The 23,114-nt window shown below is 43.5% G+C and overlaps 1 protein-coding gene across 7 annotated transcripts in view; it reads left to right on the plus strand.

Annotated features, from left to right (window-relative positions):
- Positions 1-23,114, plus strand: part of myt1la (myelin transcription factor 1-like, a) — a 76,258-nt gene that overhangs the window by 21,417 nt on the left and 31,727 nt on the right. For 4 of the 7 annotated variants that reach the window (XM_047573110.1, XM_047573113.1, XM_047573115.1 and 1 more), the window contains exons 6-10: positions 3,508-3,570; positions 15,647-16,188; positions 18,670-19,288; positions 19,491-19,927; positions 21,914-22,048. In XM_047573110.1, coding sequence (XP_047429066.1) covers positions 3,508-3,570; positions 15,647-16,188; positions 18,670-19,288; positions 19,491-19,927; positions 21,914-22,048 — 1,796 coding nt within the window. The remainder of the gene's footprint in view (positions 1-3,507; positions 3,571-15,646; positions 16,189-18,669; positions 19,289-19,490; positions 19,928-21,913; positions 22,049-23,114) is intronic. The other 3 variants (XM_047573112.1, XM_047573116.1, XM_047573117.1) reach the window with 1 other exon arrangement.

Raw genomic sequence — 23,114 nt, forward strand, 5'->3', positions numbered from 1 at the left:
TGAGGCTGCGTCAAGGGGAATTTCACAGACATTTTAAAACACAGACAAACAAAAAAAGTCGTCAGGACACCAATGCTACTGTTCTGATTCCTGGATTTTTGTAAGTTGTTGTTATGGGGTCACTGCAAAATGATGCTTCTGTACAACTACGCTGTTTAAGTGCAGGTGTGGACATGTTTACAGATAATAGATCTAGTTTTCCAAATTCCTGAACTTCATCAGAATTGATTGGTGGTTGTTGGGGTGGATGGTGGGTGCATAAAGCACTCAGGGTTGGCTTTCAGAGTCAAACAGACAGTTGTTATCCTTTTGATGACACGTTTGTCTACTTATCAGCCCGAAAAACATAATGTTGCACTAAAGATAATAGATTTAGTTGGCTTTAGTTTTCTTCATCAGAATCCACTTGTGGTTGTTGGGGTGGATGGTGGGTTCATTAAGCACTGGATTTCAGACAGTTGTTGTTCTTTCTCATTGTCAGTCTCTTTTTCTCCTTTGAAAATAATCTGTAAAAACTTATTTTATGGAAGTTGTTCCATTTCCTGTTTACGATGTTTCAGTGCGCTGACATCAGTCGGTAACTAAGGTAACTGAGACGGATGTTTGCAGAGATCAGGGTGATAACGCTCAAGAGTTGCTGTGGAAACGAGTGGAAAAGAGAGGAAAACACATTTTGGTCATTTTCAGTCGAGGTTGAATCGAAGGGAATTTTTACCAACATTTTAAAACGCAGACAAAGAAAAAAAGTCGCCAATATACTAATGCTACTGTTCTGATTCCTGGATTGTTGTGAGTTGTTGTAATTGCATCACTGGAAAATGATGTTTACAGATTTAACAGGTTCAGTTTGCCAAATTCCAAATGGTTGTTGGGGCGAATGGATGGTCCATGAAGCACTCAGGGTTTTTCTTCCACTAAAATATTCTGTAAAAAAAACTTTTTATTTTATAGCGGTTGTTCCATTTGCTGTTTATGATGTTTCAGTGCGTTGACATCAGTCGGTAACTGAGACAAATGTTTGCACAGATCAGGACCATAACGCTCAAGAGTTGCTGTGGAAACGAGTGGAAAAGAGAGGAAAGCACATTTTGGTAATTTTTGACGAAAAGGATCATTTGAAGACTCTCCAGTCGAGGTTAAGGTTGCAGAGAACACACACAGAGGGATCAATGACGCTACGACGCCATCAGTCTCTGCTCCCACACTGACTGATGAGCTGCATCACCTTGAACAACCCGCCTCCTCCTCTTTTTTCTCCATTTGTTCTCCCTCTCCTTGTAATTTTCCTCCTCCTCCACTCTATTTTTCTTCTCCCTTCTCCTCTTTCCCCAGATCTCTTTCATTCTCTTCTAATTTCCATCTTCTTTTCCTCCCCCTTTACTTCAGTTTAGTATTTTTCACTGTCCTCCCATTCCCTCCTCCTCCTCCTCCTCCTCCTCCCTGAGCTCGTGATCTTCAACTCTGTCGTCGCCGAGCTCTTGTTTTAGCTCCTCAGTTACACACAAAAAGAGAGCACAGATCAGGTGATGTCAGGTGGGCGGAGGAGTGGGAGGGGTGGAGCGCTGTCGGGGTCAGAGGTCGTGGGCGTGGAGTCCCTGGAGGGCGAGGCGGCGTGTCCACCCGGCGCTCTGCGTGACTCCGTCGAGGCGTCGTGACTCAGACCTCCGGAGAAATCTGCTGCCGACTCATCCAGACAGGAGACAAATGAAAGAGGCCGAAGGAGGAGGTTTATCAGATTCTACCCGGCTCGAATCAAGGAGGCTGAAACGTAATCTTATAGGAGTCCTATGGAGGGAAGGCACGGAATGTCACAGCAAGCGGAAGTCCACGTGGTTACGGCCACTAGGGGCGTAGTGAATATTGCCTTCAGTTAGTTGATTATAAAACAAAGAACAAATATTTTAGGCAAATAAACCTGTTTTTATCAACTAATTCCAATATAAAATATTGGAAATATTGTCTCATTTATTTTCCACCAAAAAAGTGTCTCTGCATCCCGTGGAGTTGTCTTCTCTTCTGAGTACCGACTCATTTCGATAACACCATCAGGTCCAGCTGTGTGATGCTGCTGTGATGCTACGATTTGCTTCTACTACAGAGAAGTTCCTGATACTTGTAGAGAAGCTGCTTGAGAAACTCTAACAAAAGTATCAATCTCACCGCACTAGTATCGATCAGATACCGATCCTAGCCTTGGTATCGATACTGTCGATATTTAGATCGATGTGCCAACCCCCAGCAGCCACTGAGCTGCAAAAACATGGAGATGAGCAGCAGCTTTAATACCATCCATACCTAAAAACTACATTACAAAAAATGGGAGGAGCCTGTCGTGACTGTACCAACAGATTTTAAAGGCATCAACCGTTATACTGACACTTAATTTACGTATGTCTACAGACGACCAGAATATCCATCAGTGTTTCCGTCACTTTAATTTCTCCAACAAATCCGGCTTTGAAGTACAACCAAGCGTCAAGACTTTTCTGTGCATTCAGGCTTTGCTTTGTGTGTTTTTTTGGTGTTGAAATCAGGTCCATATACAGTAAATATGAGGAGAACTGACTTCTGGACATGTGTTATTATGAAGGGGGTCGTGTAACCGGTTCATTTTCAGTCCATCTTCCTCACTTTAATTTCTCCAACAAATCCGGCTTTGAAGTACAACCAAGCGTCAAGACTTCTGGACATGTGTTATTATGAAGGGGGTCGTGTAACCGGTTCATTTTCAGTCCATCTTCCTCACTTTAATTTCTCCAACAAATCCGGCTTTGAAGTACAACCAAGCGTCAAGACTTTTCTGTGCATTCAGGCTTTGCTTTGTGTGTTTTTTTGGTGTTGAAATCAGGTCCATATACAGTAAATATGAGGAGAACTGACTTCTGGACATGTGTTATTATGAAGGGGGTCGTGTAACCGGTTCATTTTCAGTCCATCTTCCTCAAAGTGAAGTCTCTCTGGCGTGAGGACAGTTTAAGAGAATTATGTGATATCTTTGAGATTTCTGATCCATGGAGGCTCCACCTCTCAACTTAAAGCTTAAAGGGACTTAAAGGATCTGATGTCTTGGAGCCAGTTACCACAGCTCTACAGCGTCAGAGCTCTACAGGAATCCAGGCCTCAATAGGGTCATAATGTTATGGCAGATTCACTGGTTTCTAATGCTGCTGCTCTAACGAGACAGGTTTTTACTGCTCTGAATGTTATAGGTACGTGTGCTAGATCACTGGTGAAGGATCTTGTACTTTGCAGATTTTTTTTATTTTTTTTTTGCAGACGACCTTGTCATGTTAATCTGCTTTTGTCGCCTCTGCTGAGCTGAAATGAATCAGTATTTCTGTCTGATCACGTCTTACAGGAAAAATCCAACAGAAGGGAGATGGCAGCACTCGATATATTCGTCTTTATGAAATAAAATCGTCACGTTAGAACAGCAGGAACCAGTCGTCTCGTTCACATACGTCGTCCACGCCTGTATCTGACTGTTCCTCTGTTCCCTCTCCTCAGCTGTCCCACCCCCGGCTGTGATGGCAGCGGTCACGTCAGCGGGAAGTACGCCAGACACCGCAGGTACGAACTGCTTGACACACTAAAATATTCCTGTTTCCTGCAGAAAGAGTTACGTGGCGAGTTAAGATTTCTTTTATTGATTTACTGAATTGGGACAATGCATATTAATCAACACTGATGCATTAGCCATCGGTGTAAATGTGCTGGACTTAGCACAAATGCTCAGGCAGGTACACAACACAGACACTTTAGAACACTTTAAACCAAGATAATAACTGAGCCAGATCCAGATAGACGACGTCAAACCAAATGTTGGTTAGGGCCAATTAGATCGTTTGGGGGCGGAGCTTAATGTGGTGATGGACAGAAGAGTAACAGTTTTCATACAACTATAAAATAAAACACGAGTCTGGAAGCCAGCCTGACTTCCTCCTGTCTACAAATGTTTTAGTGATTGGATCTGAGTAGTTTAACTTCCTGTTTCTCTATCTCCAGTGTTTATAACCCTGATGATGATGCTACTGGAGGTGGTTTGCTGCAGCTTATTCTGCTTCATTTAAAGTTTCATCCTCTTAACTAGATGCTAGTTGATGTAAAAACATGGTAGCGCCATTTCAGAGGATTCATTCTACAGACGATCGTGACAAAAGGGTACGAAGTACAAAACCTCATCAAATGTAACGGTTAAAACTTGTTTATTATCAATAGTAATGAGCTGTTTCTGTCATGAAAGACATGAAAATTAGCTGTTTTATATTTTGTTACATATTGGTGACTTTATTATAATATTGAGTGAAATTATCCCAGTGTCCACACATGAGGACATAATGTTTTTGTCCAAAAACGACTTCCTGTTCAAAAGACGATGCTTAGTTTTTATGGTTCTTTGGTCGTACTGATCCCAAATAAAGAGAAATGGACAAATTAAAAATACAAACCAAACAAAAGCTCAGGTCTCTGGTGTTTAAATCACATTTAATAGTAAAATAAATCTCATAGATATTAAAATATACTCAATGTTACATCTGAATAACATAAACTGAAAAATGTAGGAAAGTTGCCTGAAAGCTGGACACATTTTTCTTTTCTGAAAATTTCTTTGTGGTGGAAAGTTTGTTCTGGAGCCTCAACGTTGTGAACTGATTTACAACTCAGATGATTTCCTCAGGCTGGTTGTTCAGATCCTCCAGGCCCCGAATCAAACGCCTCTGGAGCAGATGAGAGACCTCTGCCTTCAGATCACTAACTATATACCGGTATTAAAACATCATAAGGCTGAGAGAGAACATATAAGTTTATTAATAAGGTCAGAAGATTATTTAAGAAAACACTGAGCCTGAAATGAGGAAAGTAGGAGGAATATTTCAGGATGTGAGGACGTGTTTGTTACTGTCACATGCATTTTTCTTTTTATTTGAAGACACGAGGAGTAAATGTCCTTTAACTCATCGTCAGATAATGATCTGTGACAGGCTCTTTGATTCCTTTTGACATGACATCTGTAGATTTTTAATCTCGTCAGCAATTTAAAATGAAAGATATTAATCCTTTATTGCAGCAGTTACATCATCAGGGAGATTCACGTTCACACAGAATATGTAACTTAACATTTACCGCATGAAAAATTCATCGAAAATGTAAAATAAAATCAGAGGAGGAGGAGGAGGAGGATGGGTTTTTCTTTTTTCTCGGGCTCCGCCTGCAGCCCTCAAACGTCTCACTCAGCAGCTCAGGAAAAAAAACTAAAACGAGACATGAAAAGGGATCACGGTCCCAAACCACCTCCTCCAGATCCTCAGGTCCTCGGGTCACAGCGACCAAACCTCAATCATCTTCTGGAAACGGTGAATTATCAACAAAAGTAGGAGGCTTCCGCCAAAAAAAAAAAAAGGGACTTCATATTTTGATTTTTCCTGAATTAAAACTGCAGAGAATATCACCGCAGTCGACTTTAGGTGTAAATAAGCAGGAAAATCTGACTTTTTTTTTCATGCAGATACGCTGCTTCCACTTATTTTCTCTGAGATATAAGAAGAAAAGGTGTAGAAATGTAGAAATAGAAAACGTCTGCTGCACAAATCTCTTTAAATTATCTAAATGAGATGAAGTGCTGCAGTCAAACGTGAACAACGGTGGTTTTCACTCAGAGAAAATAACATCTGACGTCCGAGTGTGAGACAGTAGGAGAGGAAATACGGAAGTGTTTTTCATTATTTGGATAAAAAAAAAAAAAAATGACTGGGTTATTAAATCGAAACCCTTGTTGAGGTAATCTGTGCTTATTTAGGAGTATCTCTGTGGTATTGTTGTGAGTCTAGCCGGTGTGTGGGAGGAAACACAGCTTGGGACAGCTTCCTTTCTTTCTTTCTTTGGTGCCTGAGGTAACGGGGAGATAATGAGGAGGGCAGGGTGGTGAATCGCTGCCATGGCAGACTGATGCTCAGGAAACTCCGGCGTACAGAGAGTCAGACGCTAAAATAAAAATCTAATTTGTTTTTGCTTGTTGGAATCTGGATTTCATTAAAAAATGTTGTTTTTCAGTCCATGCTTTAATGTACGTTACATATCTCTATTATTGGTGGATTTATAAGAGGAACAGGTGCAAGGAAAGACCAAGACCACACAGCACAGGTGTGAGAGGGAATAACTCGTACCAGCAGGTGGCGATAGTCTGTATTCATCATTCAGAAAAGAAAAACAGGAACAAACTAAGTATAAATATGGACGACAGAACAGCTCCTCTAAAGTGAAGCTGAAGCAAATAGAGCTCCCCCTGGTGGCTGGAGGCTGCAGTACAGGTCATAAGCTCCACCCTCTCCATGTTAGTGGGTGGGGCCAAACTAAAACACTAAAATACACGTCAAATCATTTATTTCAAGGACGGTTTCTGCCATTTTAAGTAGTTAATATCATTCTGATGAATGTTCAAGAGTCAATATTTTGGATAAGTTTCGTTTTAGTTTGTGTGACGCTATAGAAACAGGATGTGACATCATGGCGACTACCAGTTGCCATGCCAACCACTCCACAGAGAGGCCCCATGGGACCGTGAGAGTTGGAAAAAACTAATTTTAAAAGTAAGTTCAGTGCATCATCCAACATTTCCTTGTAGCTGGTGGCGGTAGCGTGAGCGTAGTATTAATTAATTGAGCGAAAATGCCGGTGAGTCTGGAGGAAATGTGGGTGGGGCATCGATATTATGGCTCCGCCCTTGGACCTTACTAATCAGACTCCCAAGTTGCAGGAAGGCTGGGACAGTAGCATCAGTTTGACCAATGAGAGAGGAAGCGGAGACGTTGGCGTCCATATTTATATACAGTCTATGTCCAAACACCTGGATGTGGTCTTGTCCCACCCCTTTTATGGAGGACTCATCTTGGACTAGGTATCCCAGAATGCATTTTGCAGGCGTCCTATTACAGAATGAGAATGAGGCTCCTGTCAGTGTTGCCAGAAACCAACGATAGTTTCCTTTGTCGCTATCTACTCACTGAGCTGCCAGGAGGACGTCATGGTCGAGATGAAGACAAGAAACTGAGGACCAAGAGTGGATCTGGTTTCTTTGTCCTGTCCTAAGAACAAATGATCCTAATTTAACCACGAAATACTCAGTCAAACATAATGAACTAGTACAACAACTTTTAACTTTGTGTCTAAGTGACAATTAGGAGCTGAAGTGTTTGGACTAACGAGTCCAAGAAAGTCTGAAGTTTGTTTGTGACACTAGAAACAAGGGGAATGTTTTTCTTTTAATAAACTCTGATAAACAGTCACAATCTAGTGACGGATGGAGACGGAGTCAGAGACGGTTCCTCTCTGGGGAAATGAAGCGTGTTCATCGTTCAGCTGATCACAGGAGTCGCCTCAAACGTGAAGCTTCTGTGCATTAGTTTCCTGTCTGATGTCTCCTCGTAGCTAATGATGCTAGTTTCCTCTATCATGTGTAAGGCCGGGGATCGCAACAGATTTCCCCCGAATGTTTTTAAAACTATTTTATTGAAGAGATTTTCATGAAACTCACGTCACTGGTTCTGGAGATTTGTAGCGTAGCCTTTGCTTTTGTGCAGCTCTGCTCCGAAGAAAGACGTAACTGTTGAGCTACGAATTGCTTCAGTTCCAATTCAAAAGGTCCCGAATCGGTTCAGTGTTAATTTGCTTTTAGAGATAATTCAGTTTCAAAACCATTTAACTGAAAACTAAAACTCCTGCTCTTATTCTTTGTAAGAGTTGGAGCTTCTGTCATGTTCTGATCCTGAAGTTTCAAGACACTGCAGCGAGATCGGAACTTTCAAATCAAACTCAGTTTGACCTTTTCTCCCAGAAAAAAATGGACCGTTGAAGCTAAATCGTATGTCGTGCATTAAATGTTACGAACTAGTTCAGACTCTAGTAGTATAGAGCATAGGTCTTCAACAGGGGACGGTGGACGGTCTGCAGAGGGTCTGCAAAATCTTTAGTCGATTAGACATTTTCATGTGAAAATGAATGAATCCAATGAATAGCTTAATATTAAATGCAAAATTACGCTGATAATGTGTTTTAATAAATAGCATAAGGTTGAGTTTAATTTAAAACAGGTGCCCCTGCTTAATCTCTGCATCAGTTTAGGGCTGAAAAAACGTTGAAGACCTCTAGAGGTTAGAGCTCTGCATCCTCCTCTCTACGCTGCACCACTTCAAAGAGATTTCATCCTCCATCTTTAATACTTTAGAGGATTATTACGCCCTAATGCTAACATCAACTTGATCAATAAAGCGTGAAACAGAATCAAAATCCAAGATGTTTGTTGCCATATGCTGAGTAAAAACAGCAGTTTAGAGCAGACAAGTCGACCCCAGCGTCAGTAGATAAATGAAAGGAATGTAAAACGTACAAAAAGAAACAAGGTTCAGGAGAAATGTGTTAAATTAAACCTGAGTTTAGACACGTGTCTCGCTCTGGTCCACGTCCAGAAAGCGTTCTGAAGTATGAAACATGGTTCGCACGCGCTCGCGAGCCGCTTTTCCAGCAGCTCGGGGCACGTTTCCATGAAAAATAAATTGAATCCACCGGGTGTTGAGATGTTCAGATGGTGATGATGATGAGGGGAGCACCTGGAGACGCCTGCGCTGGTTCCTGGAGCCAACAATAAAACGAGCAGCGCGCTTTACTGTTGTTATTCTATTTTATTTTATTTTATTTTATGAACCTGAGGAGGGAGAGGGGAACATTTCCCCGGGTGTTTGGTGCGCAGAGATGGTCACAGATGGAAAAAAAAGACAAAGATCAGGACGGAGTGAAAGGCGAACGGCCCAAAATAGCATCCCTGTCCGGAATAATGAAGTGACCCGGAGAATCTAATGTTTCACGTTCGCTTAATGCACTGATCCAGAGCCACACAAGAGGACAACAAAAGAATATAGAGTCTCAATTCAAGTAAAGATCTTATAATACTAAATATAATAATATAATAAAACACCTGGACTACTTTTTTTTACATTTATATTGACTTTAAAAAGGTTAAAAATGGGCTCATTCTGGAAAAAACGTCGGACTACCTGGACCTCTATTATTATTATTATTTACAATTTACTCATATGAGTAGAATTATGGTAATACAGACGGGTCAAACATGCCAACGATGAGTTAAGGTCTGAGCTGAGCTACTGGATCTTTTCTTTTACTCATGAGGTTGTATAGTGTAATAATAACGAGAGCACCGGGTAGAACCTAAATGTAGAAACAAAGGCAGCGACGGGAGACGAAAGACAAAAAGAACTTCAAGGCTCAGCAGGGCATCAAAATCACAAACCCAAAAACCGCGAATATTTCAATGACCTCCAACCTCATTCAAATCCCCTCTTTATACGATACAATAGAAACCATCAGCATCGTTGCATCATAGACATGTGTGTCGTACAGTGAGAAGATGCAGCAGAAGCATCAATGCCGAGTCAAGAAAATTACAAAAATATGCATAAAAGATGTAAATATAATTCATTCTACTCACCAGAACTTAACACTTTAAGACCTAAACATCCTCCCACGGATAAAAATTTAAAAAAGCTATTTGAGTTACTGTACATTCAGAGAGAGGCTGAACACGGGGAAGTTGCTCTTTCTGGAAAAAAAAAAATAATGCATTGATGTCACTTCCTCCCGGGGCCACGCCCCCTGAGTGTCAAAAACATGGTGAAATGTGTCAGTAAATACAGAGAGACCAGGAAAAATGTGGATTATCAGATCAAATTAAGGACAAATGGACTCAACAATGATCCATATGAACTAGCTAAAGTGGATTAGCCTCAGATTCAGTTAGTTTTAGTTTATTTCAGTTAAATGTAGCTAAATAAAAGATGCTAACGCTAAGAGCTTCACTGAGAACTAACATAACTATGACAAAACATCTACAAACTGTTATCTTTTCTTGTCTTTTAAATTAATTTTACAATTTAGACGTGTTCAGCTGTCACTTTTTATCACTCAGTGGTCGTAACCATGGAGACTTCAGCTTCCTGTGACGTCACGTTCATAACCTCTATACTCTAGAGATGTCACAATGGTCGTCCAGACAAAAGCACAACACTTTTTTTTATCAATATCTCAAACCATGTGAGTTATGGTAATTCAAAAACCACAAGATTTTAAGGGTTAAGAGACTATTTAAAGTTCTCTTCGAGGCGGAGGGTGGCCTCATACGTGCTGACCTGAAAGTTTCCTGGGCTGGGTCAAGCTAGCTAGCTCCCTCACAGCGTCCAGCTTTTCCTTCAAAGTCCACCACGAAAATGTCTTTCTAAGAACATCTGCAACCAAATGAATGGCCTCCCCTCCTTCCACCATGGTGGGTTCAACAAACAGCAAATATCAAAATGTTCACAACAGGTCTGAACGGAGCGTCTCTCTGACCGTCCAGTCAAAGGATGAGGAAACGCTCGGCTCCAGCAACATGAGACGACTGAAATATGATGATGGATAAAAGCTGTAACGCTCTGAAAGAAGCAGCTGAGAGGCAGATGAGACATAAAGTGGAAAGAATAGGCTATTTGGAATAATTTAATACCATAATGGGAAAATATTTAAATGTAAGTCATTATATATATGTGTGTATATACAGGAAGTGAAACAAAACTAAAAATATTCAAAACTAGAACAAATGAGGTCCCAGTTTATTTTGTTCTTCTGAATGTAATATGCTTCCTTTTGTAGTATTAGAGGAGAAACGAATGCCTGTGTTACATCGATCAGCGTGAGTTAGACTCTTCTAGCATAGCTGTGTTGGCAACAGGATAAATGTGGAAAGTTTCCAGGTTTTTCTAATTGTACTTGATGTTATTCCTAAAAATCAAACCTGTCTGGTTCAAGGAGCCAGTCACAACATTTATTTCTCCCCCAACGTCGTCATCATCATCCGTCCGCGTTTCATCAATAACTCCATGAAGCAGCAGAGAATCGGTCGTCGCTAACGCTGATGCTGAACCAGTTTAGGATGGAGACGCTCAGAGTCAGACCCCCCCCATCACCACCAACCCCCACCCCCCCTTCTACCTTTCTTTGTCTCTCTCTCTCTCTTTCACTTCACCTCTCCCTCCCTACCTCTCTCCCTCTGTCTCTCTTTCTCTCTCTCTGGAGGATGTCACCATGGCGACAGCACCGTGCGGATGCTGCAGTATGAGGACCAGGAGGGATGCAGCCAGTCTCCCATGGCAACCGCTAGTATAGGATGTGAACATCACTTGAATCACCGCCACCACCCAGCCTCTTATATATTCCTGCCGCCACCTTTGGTGCCAAAGCGTTGCCACGGTGACGAGTGTCGGCATGCGGCGTTGCCGGGGGCCAATTATCGGTTCCTTAACTACACGTACCTGGATGTAAACATCACAGACAGCGCGGCCGATGTTCTTTAATGTGACGGAGGAGGATCTAAATCATCACGATTCATTATTTATTTTAAGCCTAACCTCGTTTTTTTTTTTTATTATTATTTAGTCAGAATATTCCTGGTTGGCTGACGGCTGCTGATCTCAAACGTATTTCTGGTCTGAATTAGCTGAACCTGGCTCATGTTAAACTGCAGGTAACTGTAGCAACAGCTCGGATGCTTCGGCCTCGGTGAGAAGTTGGACGACTCTTCCAGTGACAATGTGGAAGAGTCGTGATGAACATTATTCTGGATTTCCAGTTGCTCAGGAACAGATAATAGTGGACATCCAGGTGTGATAATGGGGGACATTTAATGGTCGTACAGGTTTTACAGAGATGGGAATGGATAGCAGGCGTTGTCATGGAGATGTAAGTGGAGTCCAGGGGTCCTCACTGAGACAATACAATGCTTTCTGGTGAGCTCATGTGGACATTAATGGACGGTTTGGATGTTAATGTGCCATAGTAAGGCCGTCAGAGGACAACAGAGACAGCGGTAGACTGTTGGCGTCCACATAGACTAATACAGTGGACTATATGTGTCCAAAAGGAGAAGACAGTGGATTACAAGTGTCCAAATACACAAGATAGTGGACTACAAGTGTCCAAATAGAGGAAACAATGGACTTCAGGTGTCCATATAAGGAAAAAAAAAAGGATTAGAGGTGTCCAAACAGAGAAGACAGTGAACAACAGGTGTCCAAATAGACAAGACAGTGGACTACTAGTGTCCACGTAGAGATAAAATGGACTGCAGGTGTCCAAACAGAGAAGACAGTGGACTACAAGTGTCCACCCAGAGAAGAAAACAGAGAAGACAGTGGACAACAGGTGTCCAAATAGAGAAGGCAATGGTCGACAGGTGTCCACAGTTGGGACTACAAATGGAGATCAGCTGTTTCAATTAGAGTCAATAATGTACGTGTCCAAACACAACAACCAACTCAGGGCGTTCCCATAATGCTAGAGGACGTCATTACAGAGACAACAGCCGATGTGAAGTGTCCACCTAGAGACAGTAATGGACGCCAGCTGTCCTTTTAGAGGCGATAGTGCACTTAAGGTGTCCGCACGGGGACAGTAACACCTTCCTTAACTGTCGCCATAGAAACAACAATGAACCCCTGGTGTCGTTAGAATAATTATTAGTGTTGTCCAGGTGTCCCTCGTCCACAGTCCTCTTTGTTGAGACACAGTGTAGATTAGTCCTAATGCAACTCTGTGTCTGTGTGGACCCGGTTATAATCCATCACATCAAACTGCAGCGGCTCCGTCTGGTGAGAACCCACCCTCTCTTCCTCTGCACATAATTACCATGCATAGTCTCTCGCCCTGGTCTGCAGCAATCCCTCGTTTCTGATCTACTTTAATTACCACTGGAATTTTAATTGGCGGGAGACAGCAAGGTGGACGAGGTCACTCACACAAACCCGAGCGCACACATCAAAAAGTGAGACGGAGGGATCATCTGAGGAGACGTGTTCGTGTGTTGAATACTCACTGAGGGGTGAATTTAAAGAGGCTTCCAGTCTGTCTTTTATTTCAAATCTTTTTTTGTTTCACTACTCTTGTATACTTTATACCTATTTTACGTTTTTTTTTTCTCCCACTTGGATCCTTATATTGTTTCATTTTGTAACATTAAATGTGTTTGACATTATATCTTGACCCTGGTATTAACATTTTTCAATATATTGAAAAATTGTATTTCATTCTGTGCTCGGCTCAAGAATTTTTCTGAAGAGCTTTGAACTCAGACAAATTCACTTTACCAATGATCCACCTGCACCCATTTAAACCCTCATCACTGTGTTTTGTTCTTGCACCTCCAGGTTGAGCTTTTTCCAGCTTTTTCCAGCTTTTTCGTTAAAATAGCTCTTATATCAATATCGGAGTTACAGGTGTGCGACTCCACTTCCTTTGTTTTACCATTAAGTTGTACAAAACAAATTAATTTAGAATTTCTAGAGGGATAATTTGAATTATTTTGTGTGTTAAGAAATGGTTTTAAGAAATGGCTCCAACATAATTTTCAAGCAGATAGCACAGGAAGATAATTCTGTTTAAGCTGTATGGTTGAAGTGGCGCGGTGTTCCACAGGGATCAATCTTAGGTCCTCCTATTATACATATATGTGTGTGTGTGTGTGTTTATATATAGTTTTTGTATATTAGCTTGCCTTTAAAATCTATGAGATATCAAATATTGCAGAACTTCATTCAGCTAAATGAATAAATTTAACAAATCTATTCTGTCAACTGTACTACTGTTAAATTTAAGTAAAAAAAGAAAAAAAAGGAGTTCCACAGGGATCGATCCTAGGTCCTCTACTGTTGTGTTTTTTGTAGTTTTATATTGCATTAAATATTTCTTATATATGGTCTTATATTTCAGGCTGCTGCCTATTAAATGTATAATATGTCAGATATTGCAGATATATATATATGCATATCTATAGCATTTATTATATTTTTCTAGACGATTCTTTTCCACATTTCCATCCACCAAACTCTGTAATCAAGTCCTAAACCTTAATTCCAGTCTTACAAGGATTCTTTTTTAAATATTAGGTGAATCACTAGGTGGTGAGACTGTCTCTTAATGAGCTGCTCGCACTTTACTAGCTGTAAGTATTTTCACCTCAGAGGATTTCTAGAAATATCCGAAGGTGTCGTGTATGATCAAACTCATGAAGGTAGTTGTGTAGCTACTGTTCGGCTGTAATCAGGTTTTATTCTGCAGGTTTGTCCCTGACTAACACACGGCGGCGTCACCTCCTCCGTCTCGTCCCCCAAAACACAAAACAGGCTCTTTCATATGGAAATGGACTAATTGATTTCCTAAAATCCACATTAAAGCTGTGTATAATTGTGCTCGCTGTTTTGGAGCAATTAAAGCTGAATTTTCCCAACAGTTAATGACTATTATGGGATTTGCGTAATTGAGGCCTCGGCTGAATAAGCCTTGTTTTTTTTTTTTTAAGAGGCTGACTCTCCTCCTCCTCAGCGACTGAAAATCCTCTACAGTGTCTCGACACGTGAACCAGAGCAGAGGAAGTAGCAGCACTTTGACTTCTGACCTTCACACATGCAAACCTTATGACCCTGATGATACAACAGTCCTCACTCACAGCACTCCTCTGCAAAGAAAGACGCGTTTTCTGAATTTTAAAGCTGCAGAACAACATTACATTTATGTGTCGTTATGACAACAGGACAGGTCGTGACTATTTATGTTAGAATCCTGACGACGCGTTGGCTTTAAAATCCCTTCAATAAAACATTTAGTTTAATTTTGTTCATTTTCATTTTCTGCCTCTGATTATATTTGCATAATGGTGCCCAGGTGCTCATCCATCCTGCACTAGTTTAACTGTTCACGCGATGAAAGAGCCAAACAACCGTCGGCCTCTGTGAATTTTAGAGCACCAGCACTGGAAATTGTGTCACTGGATCCTCACTAGCTCTGCTCTGCGGAGACTTAGTGATGGCTGCACTCGTTGGCTGGAGATTGTCGAACACATGTCTCTCTCTCTGTGTTTAATGCCGAGCCTTCGTCATCAAGTCCTTCATCGTGTCGTCGTCCTTGCTTGAAATTGCGGTGCTGCATAAGTTTGCATGTTGTGTTGTTCCAGTTCTTTCTGGTGACGTGAAGCCGCTTTGGACCATTTCAGACTCTCTGCCATAACATCTTCCTCATCATCACGTGATGTGAATGACTTGCTTATAAAGACTCTTCTTCTTCTGTTTAACAACTCTTAAGTGCTAATGATATCGATGCAAATCATCGTTCTCGATCCCCATCCCTAGACAGGACACAGCTCTGGTACAGTCTCGTCTCGTCTTAGTGTTGGTGCTGAACTGAGCAGACTTCCAGACATTGTTTTGTCTTTAGTCTGAAAGTTTTCACAAATGTTCATGTTTAAAGCCCAACTCCACCACCACCACCGGCCTTTTAGAACTGAAGACTTGGATGAAACATTTCATCTCTACGAGTCTTTCTTTAGCACCTTTGGATGTGACATTTTCAAGGCTTCAATTATGCAGAAGCATTTTACAGGTAGATGATATTTTTGCTTATCAACTACTTCTAAAAGGTCAAAAAGGTCCTATCTGTGTCTGTTCAGCCGAGCTCGGCTCCTCCTGGTTCTTTAACACTTATCTTTCAGGTGAACGTTACGTTTCTCTGGTTTTACATTTGATGATGATGATTTGTGTCCTCTGTCCTATCGTAGTGTCTACGGCTGCCCGCTGGCAAAGAAGAGGAAGGCTCTGGAAAAACAACCCCTGGAGCCAGCTGCCAAGAGGAGGCCCTTCCTCGCCTCCCGCCCGGGCGAGGTGGAGGAGGAGGAGGAGGATGCCAATGTCTACACCAACTACGAGACCGAAGCCATGGAGGTGGGGCAGGAGTCCAAGGAGCAAGGGGAGGTAGTGGAAGAGGACGAGGAGGAGGAAGGGGAAAGGGAAGGAGATGAGGAGGAGGTGGAGGACGAGTTCTCGGACAACGAGGAGCAGGGGGAGGAAGAAGAGGAGGAGGAGGAGGAAGAGGAAGAAGAAGAGGAGATAGAGGTGGGGAGGGCGGACGGAGCAATGGGAGGGGAGCGGGCGCAGGAGGACGAGGACGAGGAGGAGGAAGAGGAGGAGGAGGGGATGGACGAGGAAGGGGAAGAGGTGGACGACGGCGACGACGAGGAGGAGCCGGAGGACGAGGCCGAGGAGGACGAACAAGAAGACGAGGAGGAGGAGGAGGAAGAGGAGGAGCGGAGTCGCCAGCAAGGTGAGTTTCTTATCTAATGAAGAAGTGATCTGACTGTAGAACCGTCTTCAGTCTCCATGGTTACAGTTTGGTTAGATATAGGCGGCTTAAGCTAGAAGAAGTTTCAAGAAGATTGAAGGAGCTTTTTCTTAATCTTGTTTCTCTGAACATACTCCCCTGATTGTGGGTCGTACAGTAAAGAACCAAATTAACTGAAATGAACAAAGGCTAGTAGGAAAGAGCAACTGTCTCCATTTCACCTCCTTCCTTTTTGTTGCTTCAGAACATTTGTTATGAACCTACCAGAGAAACCAGCTCTGTCGTTTTTCTGGTGAGGAGCTAACTAATCCCTAACTACAGATAAGTTTTATTTATCCCCGGATCTGATACTGAAACTTTAATGTTGAGTATCGTCTGATTCGAGTCCTCGTCTTCATTGTCTTCTCCTAGAGTCGCCTGGATTTAGTCATAATAAGTCATTACTGACGTGACGTCATTGGAGCGGTTGCCTTAAGTTGTGCAGCCACCGGTGACACCGAGCAGCTACATATACATTGAAAATGACAAGGAAAGAGAAGCAGATTCCAAAACCAATTAAAGGATGTTCTGCATTGCTCCTGGTTGTTCACATGAGTTTTATAAAGTTAAAAAGTGGGAGAAACTTGTCCATTTCCATCATTTACCCCTGAAACAACCACCTCTTCTCAGACGTTGGCTAACCGCCCCAAAACACATCATAAATGAATTTAAACAGCAGATTTTCTTTAAAATATGTTTAAAATTTCTACACATATACTATGTTGGTGTTTGTTCCGTTTGTTTCACGTCACCTCCAACACTGTCGTAAACTCCCTAAGATTTGTCTCCAGGAAACTTTTCTCTTCTTTTAAACGTTGCAGCTTTTGGTTTTTCATCTTTGCCACAAAAACAGAAGAAGGTGATTGATGCTGCAGGGACGTGGTTTTGATTCATGCCTGACCCTGATACCAATCAGGGGGATCCCTGATGTTGTCATCCTTTTAAAATTTAACTGGTAAAATAAAATATGGGATTGGTTGATGATTCATCAGTGCACTGAGAATGAAAATGAGGCCAGCTCAACCTTGGCTTGCTGTGCTTTACGTCAAGGGATCGGGCATAAGTTTGTAGTCATCAGTAGTCTGATCACTTTACCACATCCTTCTCTGCCTTCAGTTTGGAAGCATCGATGTGGCTGTATGCACGTTTGTTTGTAGTACATACTTAATATTCTTTTTTTTTTTTTTTTAAAAAGTGATTTTATAGACTTACTTAAATTAACAAATGATAGGAGAGGGGAGCTCGTACCTTGTGTTCTCTACTCCAGAAATGTGCCACCATAAACTCCCTAACCCTCTCTGGAAGATGTGTATCCAGGAAACTTTTCTCTACTTTTAAATGTTGCAGCGTTCAGTGTTTGTTCTGCTACCACCTCACCAAAGATCCACACTCAATTATGAACTACAAAGAGGAAAAAAAGACGTTTTGATGCTACAGGGATGTGGTTTTGGTTTACAGCAGACCTAAAATAAATAACTACAAAAGATCAGGCTTGGCGGAAACTCGTTACCAGTCCGATCCGATGATTTTAGAAGTGGATCGGCCCTGATTTTCCTGCCCTGCAGCTCAATCTGTAAATGTGAGACCATGTAAATGTAAAGATGACAAAAAGCCAGATGGATAAACCCGGCGTTCAGGTCTTGTTCTGGGTCAAACTGATGTCTGCTCCTCGTTGCAGTTTTCATCTGCAGCAGGAGAAGAGCTGCCGAGGCGAGAATCTCTGATAGACCAGATGCTTCTCCCCTCCCGCCTCCCTTCCCTCGACTCTCCCCAGCACCCCCCGTGTCCTCAATCGCTTCTGACAGCGCCTCACGAATAATCGGGAGAGGAGCTCTGCTGAGTTATTAACTCCCACCCTCCCCTCCCTACCCCTCCTCCATTCGCCTCCCCTGTCTCGGCGGACGTGTCACATGTGCTCTGCCTCGGTTTCTCCTCCTGAGGATATTTATGGCTCCTGAATCGGAGCACCTCGCACGCCTCCCTTTTCGATTTCTCTGCTCTCATTCGGCATCTCTATCCCAAAAATCAACAGCAAGGCTTAGCGGGGAGAGCGACGCCGCACAGCTCTGGGTTGTATGTTTTTAGTGAGCAAACAGTAGCTCATAATTGGGAGGGACGCGGCTAATATATTCAGGGATATATGAGAAAAAACTGGGTTCTGCTCAGAGAGATGATTAAAGGCTATAAAAACGTAAGCTCCACTTTATCTTCTGGATTTTGATTCTATAAATGAGCAGCAGGGTATATTGTCTCCAACATGAACCCATTTGCTCTTTTATTTTTAGCATTAACCTTTCCTTTGCGTCGTTTATGGTACAAAACACTGCAGGAAACCTTTCACCGATTGGTGAAAGCCGGCTGTGACGTGAGACGCCCAAACAAAGTAAAATCACAGAGGTTTGTTTTTGTCTTTCCCATCGGCAGAGAACCACTACAAACCTGGTGGACAATCAAAGCACCTTCCAGTTCAGAAGGACGACAACAATAATAGCTGCACCATCGGCGCAGGCACCGGCACCGGAGAGGACTACGAGAACTACGACGAGCTGGTCGCCAAGTCGCTGCTCAACCTCGGTAAGATCGCGGAGGACGCCGCCTACCAAGCCATGACCGAGTCGGAGATGAATAGCAACTCCTCCAACAGCGCCGGGGAGGACGACGACGACGAGGAGGACGACGGCAGCGAGCAGGGCGACAGGAAGGGCGAACTGAGCGTGGACCTGGACAGCGACGTGGTCCGGGAGACGGTGGACTCCCTGAAGCTCCTGGCGCAGGGTCACGGGGCCATGCTTCCTGAGGACGGGTATCCCGAAGGCGCCATGGCCGACGACGGCACACATGCGAACGGGCGGGCCTGCATGGGCGTCCGGGCGGAGGAGAGCGAAGAGGAGGTGTGTCTCAGCAGTCTGGAGTGTCTTAGGAACCAGTGCTTCGACCTGGCTCGGAAGCTGAGTGAGACGCAGCCGTCGGACCGCCCCGCCCTCCATGCCCTCCACCACCAACTCCAAAACCCAGATCAGCAGATGTTGCACCACCTGAACAGGTAGAGAACCAGATTCCGATGAATAGATAGATTATTCTGTGGGCAGTTTGGCATCCACTAGCATCATTGTGTGGTTATGATTATGACACTGAGGTGGGATGAATTCTCCTCTTTGGATTGTTAGGATCGAATGTTGAAACACTTTATATATCTTTGGCTGAGTGAACCAGGACGTCCAAAGGACAATTTGACCCCTTCCCAGCTTACCTTACAGGTATGACAGCTGCCAGCAGGGTCTATCGGAGGAGGCCAGGACTCTGGAGCGCAGCTACTCCGACATGGTGAACCTGATGAAGCTGGAGGAGCAGCTGAGCCCGGCCTCCAGAGGCTACCCCACCAGCTGCAGCCAGGAGGGCGACGAGGACACCACGTCGGTGGCCTCCGACCGCTCGGACGAGACCTTCGACATGGCCAAGGGAAACCTGTCGCTGCTGGAGAAGGCCATCGCCCTGGAATCGGAGAGGGCTAAGGTCATGAGGGACAGGATGGCCTCGGAGCATGCGCCGCCCCGTCGGGATCACCACCACCACCACCACCATCGTGGACACGGCGAGCACAGCCCGAGGCTGAGCAGCTCTGCCGAGGAGCGCAAGTCCAGGATGCAGCACGATGGATTGAAGAGGGCGTACTACCCTAAAGGTAGGCAGCAGAAACCCACACAGTGACCCTCAGTGTGTCATTATTGATCTGCACTCAGCAAAGTTGTCCGTCGACTTTCACTTTTCTTCACTGGAAAGTATTTTTAGCTCATTTAAGGTCATCGTTGTGGTACCACATATGGTGGACAAGTGTATCAAGAAAGGTCAAGACTCCAGCAGCACTTATAGTAAATGGAACAACTTTGTTAGACAGTCGTGTTTCAGCTTGCAGCCTTCACTGGGGTCATCACGAAACACCCTGCAAAGGACATTTAGACTTATGTAAGGAGCAGGGATGGTCAACTTGCACAAGTCTCAGATGATGTCGCTCATAAAAACCACAGTAGAAGGCAATGAAAAATGTAATGCTCTTGACCTGAATACACATATGCCGAGAACAGACAGCTCATGTGCTACATACTGTGTAGCACCATCAACAGATCGGACATTGTAACCGGGTATTTCTCTGAAGCTAAAAGTCTAATAACTTCGTCAAATAGTTGATGTGCAGCCTCCTTGTCTCTGTTTCTACTGTTTTTTGCAGGTGCTAACTAAGTTGTTAACTGATTGATATCCAGAGGATTTACACCGTTCCTCTGCTAGCATTAGCGGGTGTTTTTTTAGATGCATTGCAGTAGTAATTTAGTTGTATTTCAGGACTGACATCTCTCAGTAGTATGAGCTTTATCTGGACTCCTCATCTGTCTTCTAGGAGGCATCCATGTTGTAGTCGACATAAAGTTGACAAACTGACTAGTCCGCTAGTCTGTACAACCCCTAGTATGCGGGGGAAGTTGGTCTTGGTTTCAGGACTCTGGCCCGTATGTGGCCACAGGGTCTGAGCTGCCACCCACTAATCAGATTTGTTGTGCAAGCCAGATCCTGTAGGTGTGATGCTGTACCCACTGATTACTGCTTTAGTTGACTAACTGATCAATGAGATCTTGATATGCATAGCTAGCTTCCTCTCACTAACAAATGCAACATGAAACAGGAGAAGATGAGGTGTACAGGTTGTTAAATGGATGGAAGAAATCATCTCACACAACATCAGGCTGACTCACTGAAGTGAAAAACAATGACAAGCTCACTCATCGTAACGAAAGCTTTCCTGAGGTCTAATGACAACTTCCCATGTGTTAACCAATGTCCTCAGCAGTCTGAAGTCCATCTGAGTCCGTGGTGAGGACGATAACTCCCTCCCAGCGGTGTTGGGCTCGCATCTGAGTGGATTTGGAGAAATAAGGGCGCAGATAGCGTCCCACAGATGAGATTTGCTCTCCTAACGGGCCGTGCAGATTGCCATTACTCATGCCTGACAAGCCGGCCGTCTGATGTTCCCACACCGGCCTATTTTAACAACATAAGCTGCTGTCAGTGGGAAAAACCATGCATCTGCAATAAAAGTGTGTTAGTCCTGAATGCAGGAAATGAGCGCCTTTTACCTCGTCTGTGGCCACGTGCGGCAAAATCGGAAATAACACGAGGGGGGTTTTAACAGGTTTTAGGAGCCACGGGGGTCGCAAAGCCTATTCAGAGCGGTAATATTCTCAAAGATGTTGGAATCGGGGAGGAAGGAGACAGATATTGAACTTTTTTGCTGCTTGAGCACTGATAGCCTCTGGCTGCTGTAGCACTGAGGGTTACAGCAAGTGTCGGGGAGATAAGATAAACGAACGTCCTCCCTGATGACCGGTGGGGGGGTCAGACGTTCTGAGTAAAAGCTGGTTTTGGTCGGATCTGATGTGAGAACTTGAAACTGGCAAAATCCAGAGAGGAAACAAGATCACTTGACGACTTTATGAGCAGAGTTTAAAGTCTACAAGGTCTGAGGAACGTTTTAAGAGCGATTATCTAATCGGGTGCTCTGATTATTCTGATGTAGAAGCTGCAGAGGACGGACGGACTGAACGGAATTTCGACCTCAAAGTCCAAGTCTGTTTACCTACCGACTCAACCTCCCTCTCATTGTCTCCGTCCTTTCCAGACTCGTCCAGGGGGGAGAAGAAGGAGAGCAAGTGTCCGACGCCGGGCTGCGACGGGACCGGTCACGTGACGGGTCTGTACCCTCATCACCGCAGCCTGTCTGGATGTCCCCACAAAGATCGTGTCCCGCCTGAGAGTAGGTCCCTCTGCTTGGCTGTTATGATGCACCTACAACACATCCCTGCTTTAAAAAAAAAGAAAAGAGGAAAAAAAAGAAAAACACCTCAATAACAGTCTGACAAGTCATTTCTGCGAGATCAGTACTTCAGTCTGATGTTGTAGTCTGGTTGTGGTTTCAGCTGTACAAGCATTTCTCAGATGTGGAACTGCTCTGGAGGCAGAGTTAAACCTCAGCTGGAGGAGCTTAAGACCTTAACCCTTAAAAACCCAATGTGTCACATTGGATTACCGTAATTACGTCACGGTTTGAACTATCAGAAATAATCCAGCGGTTTCTGAAAGCTGAGACGTTGCACTTTCCAGCCAACGTGGTGTCATTATGATGATTTGAGTTGCGCCTCTCCCGGCAACTCTGCGTCTTAGTAGACTCAATTAGCAAAGCATTAATCACTTATGAGGCTGGCTGATATTGCACCTTAGAATAGAACTACCAAAATCACCATTAATAGGAGTTACATGTCCAGGGGTTGCAGGGGTGGTTGAGCTGGAACAGATCCCAGCTCTCATTTGGTGAGATAGGTCACAGAAGGACAAACAACCATGCACACAAACATGCACAGCCTACAGGGAATTTAGATTCACCAATTAACCCTAAGAAGCTTCGGGATGTGGGAGGAAGTTGAAACAAATGGGGGGACCCAGAACCTGTTGTTGCTGTGAGGCGGCGGAGCTGTACCACCCATATAAAACAATCCAGTGTTAACGATAATTCTGTAGAATACACATGTTTACAGTCTGGTTTCACTTCTAAATTCATCTGCCTTGCTCAAACTAGTTTGACACCACTTTACTGCACTACCTGTCACTCAAAGGGGGAACTCCCTTAATTATGCAGAATTTTAAACCTTAATAAAAAATAAACAAATGAGTTAGAAAGAAACTCATTCCGCCAGTACAGTTGTCATGAATAGTGAAATAAACTATTTTACATACCAGGCTGTAAACATGTTTAATAATTCTGTAAAGTTGGGCTTTTTAACATGAGGGTCTATGGGGATTTGCTCCATTTTAGAGCCTCAAGT

The sequence above is a fragment of the Mugil cephalus genome, chromosome 21 (genome assembly GCF_022458985.1).
Source record: "Mugil cephalus isolate CIBA_MC_2020 chromosome 21, CIBA_Mcephalus_1.1, whole genome shotgun sequence".
Lineage (NCBI taxonomy): Eukaryota > Metazoa > Chordata > Actinopteri > Mugiliformes > Mugilidae > Mugil > Mugil cephalus.